At 43.5% G+C, this 10,398-nt stretch overlaps 1 protein-coding gene across 1 annotated transcript; it reads right to left on the bottom strand.

Moving 5' to 3' along the window:
• Positions 1-6,948, bottom strand: LOC130130399 (beta-mannanase/endoglucanase A-like). The gene is made up of 6 exons (XM_056300099.1): positions 6,684-6,948; positions 6,196-6,387; positions 5,951-6,046; positions 3,944-4,079; positions 1,452-1,604; positions 1-977 (listed from the first exon to the last, which is right to left on the bottom strand). Exons 1-6 carry the CDS (start codon positions 6,945-6,947, stop codon positions 934-936), a joined length of 885 nt encoding a protein of 294 aa, XP_056156074.1. The 5' UTR covers position 6,948; the 3' UTR covers positions 1-933.
• Positions 6,949-10,398: the final 3,450 nt, after the last annotated feature.

The following is a 10,398-nucleotide window of genomic DNA, read 5'->3' as shown; positions in this document are numbered from 1 at the left end:
TGTAGCATACACACAAAAATATTAGCAAAGTCCTTCATGATGGGCTAATTTTTTTGCAATTATCCCAATTTGTTTGTTTGACTATACTGTAGAGGGAGACACAAAACACAGTGTAACGAGCACAATTGCGGCAATGGTCCTGTGGCCGGATTCACACCCTGGACAGTGCTATCAGGCCTGAGTCAACATGCTTCCCATCTAACTATCTGATACTGGATGCCCTTAGGGCTACATCTGAGACAGTTCAACAGGTTAAAAAGAGAGAAGAAGCTTTGGTTGGAAAGATAGTTTCTCAATTTGCTGTTCTGAGTTGAACATTTCGAGTTTCGGAAAACTATTTTTTTCTACGACTTTTTTTGTTGTTGCCATGAATATCCACCCTTATTTTATTGATTAATGCCTAGGCGTGTTTAACATTTACAACAAGGCTTTTCTGATGAATCGCAGGCCACTAGAAGGAAGGTTAGCAGTATAGTAGTCTATAGATTTCACAGTTAAAGATTTTCACCTGATGGCAAACTACACATTTAGGATTCTGACAACACCTTAAAAGATGAAATTACACAATATGTCAAAGAATAATTTCTTTTACATCACATAAAACATCACAGATGCATCGGTTTTTGATAGGTTCATAATGCAGAAAGCAACTTCTTCACGCTTTCCTTTAGCCTACAAGTTGATAACAATTTGAGTGCGAGCCTTAATTTCAATTACACTTCATATGTAATTCATGTGTGAATTTAGTATTTAGAGCAACATTTTCACATCTGTGATTCGTCGTCAGAACCCCACAGTTGATCGACGACAATCTTTTCTGTCAGGGATACTTTTCAGATGTAGAAACTGCAAATATTTGCATTGGCAAATTCTAATAATTTCCCAAGCCTGGTGTCATCAGTTTCCATTAGTGTGTTACGGTCCTCCCTTTCCTCATAGCATGGCCAGGATCAGCACTCCCAAAGAGATCATCAGAGCTTCACAGGTATTGGGAAGAAGCAAGACAGAGAGAGAGAGAGAGAGAGAGAGAGAGAGAGAGAGAGAGAGAGAGAGAGAGAGAGAGAGAGAGAGAGAGAGAGAGAGAGAGAGAGAGAGAGAGAGAGAGAGAGAGAGAGAGAGAGAGAGAGAGAGAGAGAGAGAGAGAGAGAGAGAAGAGAGAGAGAGAGAGAGAGAGAGAGAGAGAGAGAGAGAGAGAGAGAGAGAGAGAGGAGAGAGAGAGAGAGAGAGAGAGAGAGAGAGAGAGAGAGAGAGAGGAGAGAGAGAGAGAGAGAACAGAACTTTGTGTCACTACACAGACAAATTCCATCCTTTTGTATATAAAGGTAGTATGTGTGCAGCAACCATATAGCCCTGGTCGATGCTACAGTGGGTTGCCTATAATGTTGCCACGGTTACCAACAATGCTTCCAGTGAACCAAGTCTAGGGAGGCAAGTCTTTATCTTGTACTTACCTTGAGACAGGGATTGCTGGAGTACAACAGCGCCACTAGGTGTGGTGGTAGGTGTGACGGTAGTGGTTTGAATCTGGTTGGTTACGGTGCTATTGGAGTTTGATAAATCCACAATGTTGGTTTGGATTCTGGTGTTAGGTTTTCCCAGAGTACCTACGGTCGCAAGTGAAAGGAGAAAAATTGATGTTGGTGTAACGGAGTTAAAATGCTCTTAATTTCTTTATATCCAATTAGTATTTTTCGAATTTATTCATGATTTAATAATTCTGTTAAGTATTTGTGATTTTTATCTTATTGAGTTACTAAATTTAATTTACGGTCATTATTATTCCCTGCGGAAATGATGTTACTTCACGTCACTCCCTTCTGCGCCTCCTATGCTTTCGTAGCTTCTCCTCGAAAAATGCTGTCGTGCCATTTCTTTGAAAAATGAACCGCTAATGTTGTAACTTGTAATGCATATTGTTTTGCTGCTCATGCGATAACATTAACCAGTGTTTTTATGTAGCCATTTTGTGACGGCAGGCCGCTCTGTATAATGTGGTGTAAACTGTTACTTTGGATGTTTAGGAGCAGAGGTGCAGAAGAGATGCCAAAAATGTGTTGTGTTTGGCTTTTGCAAGTATGTGTTTTCCTTGTTAAATGTTATAATTTTCGTTGTCTGTTTAGTAACCCAACTCCCATGTACCTTTTTCTTTGCCTTACCGGGTGGCAGTTTGTTTGTTTTTTTTAAAATATTTTTCATAGCTATGGGGTTCAAGCAGCGATAGCTGCAGAACCCTATTGTTTTTCAAAGGATTATTATTGTTGTTGTTGTTGTTTCTGCAAAATTCTTCCAAAAAGTGTCTGGGCAGTGGGTCATATTTCGGGCTCTGGATGGAATTTTTGAGAAATTATTTTTTCCGCTAATTCCTTGGAAGCTCCCGAAACTAACCTACCCATTCCCGCCATTTTCAAAAAACCGAAAGTGAAATTAAAATGAACTAGTCTGAGGCTGTTCATCCGATTCACATGAAATTTGGTATGCGTTATCCCCAGACAATGCTGATAAAAAGTTGTCGAAAGAATGTTGATATGTCATTCCATTTCGAAGTAACATGTCAATCAAAATTTAAGGTGTGGCCCATAGTGATTCTATTGCCTATATCTAGTGATGTGATTGTCCATACGAAACTTGTCAGGCGCAATTGCCACAACATTCTTTGGAAGCACGCCAAATTTAGTGAAATGTCAACCATAGGGGGCGCTACAACTGACACGTCAATATCGCAAAAAAACGCTTGAGCTGAAAAACTGAAATTTGGTATACTTATACTTGGACCCATTTGGCTACATTGCCTAAAGTGCCGATTGGCTGGATTACCAAAATGGCCACCAAACAGCCAATCAAAATTCAGTAGCTAATATTTGCTAGTGTGAATGGCTGATCTTCATGAAACTTGACAGGCTTATTCTTTGTGGCACATAGAAACCATGTACCAAATATGAAACAGATGGGACACATGGGGGCTGCAATACTGCTTGGACCCCGTTAATCGCCACATGCGGCTATATTTTAATTTAAGTTTTGAAGAGGAATGAGTTAAAACTTTGTTGTGATAATATGAGAATGAAATCTGAGTGCCGTATTGCATTGATGAGGCACAGAGGTGCAAAAGAGATACCAAAAATGTGTTGTGTTTGTCTTCTGCAGATGAAAAACAGTCGGTGAGAGTTGCCTCCTTCTATGCCCCATCCACATCCACTACACTGGTGCTGAGACCCATTTGAAACCGTTACATTAGCAACCGGGAGACTGTGATTAAAAGGATCAGTAGCACAACTCCACTGTGGCTGCTCTGAGAGACAGCGAGAGAGAGACGGAGAGAGACAGAGTGTGTGTGTTTCTTTTAAGATGAATATTTTACATTTCCATCATCGAGAGTTTGAACCAAAATGGACATTAGCGTACAGTATGTTCAGGCCGGCCAACGAAAATGGCTGGGCCCCTGAAAAGGTCCAGTGGATGCCCCCCCCCCCATAAAAAACGCATACTCTCTCTCTCCTACAATTGAGAGAGACTTAGTAATGGGGGCTAAATAGGCATAGGCACACACACACACACATACACACACACACACACACACACACACACACACACACACACACACACACACACACACACAGTTCTGTCCCCTGCATGCGTAGCTCAACACAAAGTGACAGATGGCTAAGCAGATGTACTAGACACTGAAGTATTGCCGTTATCATTACTTATAGTCAGAACAAACATGATTATTGCTGACCTTCATGCCCACCCCTGGCGAATGAGCCCCAGAAAGCTTTTCCTACCCCCCCCCCCCATTGGGCAGGTGTGTTTAACGCGTGTTTGTTTGTGAACTCGCATATCACCGTTATATGTATCACGTATATGTTTTTGTTCATGCTGTTTGCTCATGCATAAGTGTTCCAGTGTTTTTTGTAAGACTTATATGATAAGCAGTGTTAGTTACCATTGTTGAAAGATCCAGTGGAGACGGCCATGGAGAAGCTCAGGGATGCTCTGTTTCGGGAGACAGGTACAGTGGCAGCGAAGGTACATTCGATCTTGTTTCCAGTGACACGTCCCTTCACAGAGTTTACATTTAGCTGCAAGGAAAAGGAAGCCCATTAAATTCAGCGCGGCGCATATATGAACATCTACAACAGTTAACAGGGATGTTTGGTACTTATTTTGTCAGAAAACATGGGAATCCATGAACACTCATTTAGGCTTAGGAAGTGAGGTCTCCTTTCAGTGTTGTATGTATTCATTGTCACGTGAAATGAGTTCTGTGTTTTATTGCTACTGCACATATGCTGCGACGCGCATAGGTTACGTTTACTAGACTGTCTTGACAAAAAAAAAGCTGCCCATCCGAATCGGATAAATATGGCAAATGGACTTGATTTATATAGGACTTTTCTAGTCTACCGACCACTCAAAGCGCTTTACAGTGTATGTCTCGCATTCACACACACATTCATACACGGGTGGCAGAGGCTGCCATGCAAGGTGCCAACTTGCTCATCAGGAGCAGTTAGGGGGTCCAGTGTCTTGCTCATGGACACTTCGAAATGGCTAGACATTCTGAACTAATGCCTGTGCAATTATATGACCGCAAAAGGCTGCGATTTAATTAAATAGTGTGCGTGTGTGAACATCTGTTTGTGATGCAGTCTGCATATCTACGCCCATAATTAAGAGATGACCAATCAGTCTCTGTTTAGGCAGCGAAGCGTGCGCAGTCTATGGTCACATGACTATCCGGTGTGCTGTGTGCAGACCAGATAGAAAGAAAATCTGGATACCAATGACAACGAGCAGGTTAACACTGATGGAACTGGTGGCCAAAAGAAAAAAGAAAAAAAAGCGACCTCTGTTATACGGCGACATTTTGGATTCAAGCTCAGCAATATTGAGCAGAAAGAGGTACTGTGTAAGACATGCAAAATGAAAGTCACTACATGTCGTGGCAACACGACAAATTTGTACTGTCGCGAATTCAGGGAGCAGCCGGGAATTGCCACAGCTGGGAATCAAACCCCGATAGCCCGGACCATGGGCGACTGCGCTAACCAATCAACTTAGTTGAATGTTCAGGAGGATTGACAGAGAAGGAGTGAAACAATATCAGTTATGTTGCATTTTGAATCAAAAATCGTATTCTTAGACCATATCAGTTATCCAGTAAGGCATTTTGTTCCCAAACACATTCATTGCAGACATTGTTGGGAATTTGGACACAGCTTGCTTGTGTGTAGGCATGATTTGGGGATATGTGGTAAATGTGGAGATGAGACATGCAGCGGCAGAAACTGTGTATAACGACCAGGGATAAGTAGACTTGGCTAACGGGTCCGACCCTTTAGTCGACTGGTTAACGTAGTCGCCCGTGGTGCGGGAGACACGGGTTCGCGTCCCGGCTGTGGCGGTTCCCGGCTGCCCCCATGAATTCGCTACATGTGGAACAGAACCCAAGTGTTATCAGTGTGGGGGGAGTTGCGAGGCATGGCAAGCAGACTGTCCCAAGAGAACAAAAGAGATGGAGGTCATGAGGATCAGGTCTAAGAGAAGACTAAGCCATGAGGAAGCAGCTAGGAAAGAAAAGATTCAAGAAGCAAGGGAGAACAAATCATGCATAAAGACATGGTGAATATTGTTTTTGTAAGGACAAGACTAGGTTCTTAGCATTTCTGGCCATGGTGATTAACTGTGCTGCTGAGGGGGAAAGGAAATCCAAGAGAATAGAAATAGTGGTAGATACAGCGAGAAAGTTGTTGGATATTGCGGAAATTACTGTAAAGGAAGTGCAGGGGCTGTTGAGAGAGGCTTTCAGGTCCTCTCAGAGCCTAGATGGAAAAGTTATATTAGAGAATGGGGTGGGGAAGAACTTTATTTATTTTTTAATAATAATTTAAATTAGATAAGAGAATTTAGTCTTATTTTCAATCCAGTAATAGGTGGTAATACAACTCACCTCTGTCTTCATGAAGACGTTGTTGTTCAAGACAGCGCCGAAGAACTGGACCATGCCATTGTTATTTGCACACACGTAGGTGGTGTCGTTCCCTCCCTGCAGTGGGAAATGGATCAGTCAATAACTTGTGTACACAAATGAATTCAAACACACTGCATCGCACATTCGGTATCTTGAGTTTTTGTAAAAGGTACAAGACATGCATGCATACACCTATGTAAATTATAGATGTTGCCTTTCCTTACCAGTGCAGTGTCGGTAGACAGGCTAGCAGCAACGTAACCATCTGACTCGCCTGCTAGTGCAAACTCAAAATTTTGGCCATTGGTCCGCTTAGCAGAGACAAAGAAACAGGAGCCTGCCTCTGATGGGTCACAGTCCTCAGGCTGAGCTGCACACAGCTCGCTCTTCCCACAATCTGTCCTAGAGATTGCGCCCTGTGTGTGTGTGTGTGTTTGAGAGAGAGAGAGAGAGAGAGAGAGAGAGAGAGAGAGAGAGAGAGAGAGAGAGAGAGAGAGAGAGAGAGAACACTTTTAGAAGGGGAGACCCTGCCGGATGTAGACTGATTTGGTCCAAGATCATCGCTAAGAGTAAAATATATTTGTTCTGTTTGTCCTGCTCTGTATGGTTATGTTTGGTGTATTCTATACACTCATATTCCTTTCAGTTATATTTCCTTATTTAATCTTTTCATTTCTATTATGCATTTGTTTGTTTTTTTAGAATCCCATACCTGCAAAGATTCTACTGTGGTGTTGGGCTCCAGTTTTGCTGCAGTTGTTGCGGGTTGAGCTGTGGTTGTCATGTTAGGGCCCGGCGTTGTTGTCATGTTATGGCCTGGCACAGCTGTCATGTTAGGGCTTGGTGTGGCCGTCATATTAGGGCTTGGTGTGGTCGTCATGTTAGGGCTTGGTGTGGCTGTCATGTTAGGGTTTGGTGTGGCCGTCATGTTAGGGTTTGGTGTGGCCGTCATGTTAGGGCTTGGTGTGGCCGTCATGTTAGGGCCCGGCGTTGTTGTCATGTTAGGGCCTGGCACAGCTGTCATGTTAGGGTTTGGTGTGGTCGTCATGTTAGGGTTTGGTGTGGCCGTCATGTTAGGGTTTGGTGTGGCCGTCATGTTAGGGCTTGGTGTGGCCGTCATGTTAGGGTTTGGTGTGGCCGTCATGTTAGGGTTTGGTGTGGCCGTCATGTTAGGGCTTGGTGTGGCCGTCATGTTAGGGCCCGGCGTTGTTGTCATGTTAGGGCCTGGCACAGCTGTCATGTTAGGGTTTGGTGTGGTCGTCATGTTAGGGTTTGGTGTGGCCGTCATGTTAGGGTTTGGTGTGGCCGTCATGTTAGGGTTTGGTGTGGCCGTCATGTTAGGGTTTGGTGTGGCCGTCATGTTAGGGTTTGGTGTGGTCGTCATGTTAGGGTTTGGTGTGGCCGTCATGTTAGGGTTTGGTGTGGTCGTCATGTTAGGGTTTGGTGTGGCCGTCATGTTAGGGTTTGGTGTGGCCGTCATGTTAGGGTTTGGTGTGGCTGTCATGTTAGGGCTTGGTGTGGCCGTCATGTTAGGGTTTGGTGTGGCCGTCATGTTAGGGTTTGGTGTGGCCGTCATGTTAGGGTTTGGTGTGGTCGTCATGTTAGGGTTTGGTGTGGTCGTCATGTTATGGCCTGGCACAGCTGTCATGTTAGGGTTTGGTGTGGCTGTCATGTTAGGGCTTGGTGTGGCTGTCATGTTAGGGTTTGGTGTGGCCGTCATGTTAGGGTTTGGTGTGGCCGTCATGTTAGGGTTTGGTGTGGCCGTCATGTTAGGGTTTGGTGTGGCCGTCATGTTAGGGTTTGGTGTGGTCGTCATGTTAGGGTTTGGTGTGGTCGTCATGTTAGGGCTTGGTGTGGTCGTCATGTTAGGGCCTGGCGTTGTTGTCATGTTAGGGCCTGGCACAGCTGTCATGTTAGGGTTTGGTGTGGCCGTCATGTTAGGGCCTGGCGTTGTTGTCATGTTATGGCCTGGCACAGCTGTCATGTTAGGGCTTGGTGTGGTCGTCATGTTAGGGCTTGGTGTGGTCGTCATGTTAGGGCTTGGTGTGGTCGTCATGTTAGGGCCCGGCGTTGTTGTCATGTTATGGCCTGGCACAGCTGTCATGTTAGGGCTTGGTGTGGTCGTCATGTTAGGGCTTGGTGTGGTCGTCATGTTAGGGCTTGGTGTGGTCGTCATGTTAGGGCTTGGTGTGGTCGTCATGTTAGGGCTTGGTGTGGTCGTCATGTTAGGGCTTGGTGTGGTCGTCATGTTATGGCTTGGTGTGGTCGTCATGTTAGGGCCCGGCGTTGTTGTCATGTTATGGCCTGGCACAGCTGTCATGTTAGGGCTTGGTGTGGCCGTCATGTTATGGCCTGGCACAGCTGTCATGTTAGGGCTTGGTGTGGTCGTCATGTTAGGGCCTGGCGTTGTTGTCATGTTAGGGCCTGGCACAGCTGTCATGTTAGGGCTTGGTGTGGTCGTCATGTTAGGGCTTGGTGTGGTCGTCATGTTAGGGCTTGGTGTGGTCGTCATGTTAGGGCCTGGCGTTGTTGTCATGTTAGGGCCTGGCACAGCTGTCATGTTAGGGCTTGGTGTGGTCGTCATGTTAGCGTTTGGTGTGGTCGTCATGTTAGCGTTTGGTGAGGCCGTCATGGTAGATATCCAGGAGAATGTCACCAGCACCACAAACAGGACGATTCTGCTGTCCATACCTGGAGATTGATGTAGAGGTCATTTAAGTTACCAGTGGTGGAGTTCATAGTGTTCAATCTTTGCTAAAGTCTAGAGAAGAAAAGTGTTAATATTTCTGAAAGAAGGAGCTCAATTAATATACAGAACAAAGAGAAAATATGTTAAATTAGGAAAGAACTAAATATGATGATGTCTTGGTGCATGCTCAATGATCCAGGTAGGGAAATCACAGAAAGCTGAATGAGTTCACCTGGACACAACGTTTACTGAGAAAAACGTTTCATCACTCATCTAAGTGACCTCTTCAGTCTTAACTGACTGCAGGTATCCCCACCCTTATAAACAGCACAGTGGCATAACCAACCAAAACCAACGATCAGTTTCATATTCATTTATACATTAATGATCTGCCAAATATATGCCGAAACATCAATATCCAAATGTATGCGGATGATGCAGTAATCTCCACAAATGCAAAAACTGCCCAAGAAGCCTCACAAAATCTTACATCTGCACTGACCCTTGTACAGAAATAGCTTACCAGTTCATGCCTGTTACTTAATCTAAAAAAAAAAACATATGCATGATGTTCTCTAAACAACCAATAGAAAGGATACATTCCAACATATTTATGGAAGGGGAAGAGCTCGAAATTGTTCAAGAATTCACAAATCTTGGTGTTACACTGGACTCCACATTATCGTTTAAGAATCATGTAAAAAAGATACCAAAAACTATAAAATTCAATCTTTATAATTTTAGGCAAATTAGATCATCATGATCAGAAAATGCTGCTAGGATGTTTCTTCACTCGATGACTTTTTCTCATATTGAATATTGTTTTACAAACTAGCCATTTACAAGTGCAACAATACTCAAACGAATAGCATCACTCTTTAAAAAAGCCATACAAATCTTCGACAGAAAGCCTTCTTCTTTTCACCACTGCAATATTCTAGAGAAACACAATCTCCTAAATCAAATATGCCTGCTCTGTATACAAGTCACTATATGGTCTTGCCCCACCTCCATTAAATGAATACTTTAAAATAAGAACAAACAGTACTAGAATAACTACAAGGGCCTCCACTAGATGGGGTTGTGAGTTGCCCTTCAGACGCACCACTTTCAGCCAAACAGTGTTATCAATTAAGGGCACTAAGATCTGGAATAACATACCTTCTGCAATAAGGGAATGGCCCACACTTCCCACTTTTAAAGCCCATCTTAAAAAATGGCTCAAATTACACCAAGTTTGTGATCATTTTTAATCGGTGCGAGCTCAGTCCAGCCTCGTCCTGCTGATTATATCAGTCACTTGTGTGTTATGTGTTTCATTTTATCATATTGTATTGTGTTGTATTGTATTGTACTGTATTGTGGTGTGGTGTATGGTTTTGTGGGGTGTATAATGTTGTATTGTATGTATTGTTGTGTATTTTAGTGTTATTGTATTGTGGTGTACCACGTTTTTATTTTTTTGCTTTGACCTGCCTAGGGACAACGGATGTAAATTAGCAGTATTGCTACAATCTGGCATGTTTACATGTGTATCCGCCATACTCACTTTCATTAATATGCACTGTCCCTGTTCAAATAAACAAACAAATAAAAAAAATAAAACTGAAATATGCAAATTGCCCTGACCATTAACTAGTGTTTCAGTGGCCATGTGTACTATTCACAGAGGATTTGGGAATGTTTGCTATCACAGCATTGTAAGATAGTGACCAATGTACTCTTAGCCCCCCCTCTC

This window comes from Lampris incognitus, chromosome 20 (assembly GCF_029633865.1).
Source record: "Lampris incognitus isolate fLamInc1 chromosome 20, fLamInc1.hap2, whole genome shotgun sequence".
In the NCBI taxonomy this organism is placed as follows: Eukaryota; Metazoa; Chordata; class Actinopteri; order Lampriformes; family Lampridae; genus Lampris; species Lampris incognitus.
Note: the sequence above shows the minus strand (reverse complement) of the source record. Positions and strands in the feature narration are given on the sequence as shown.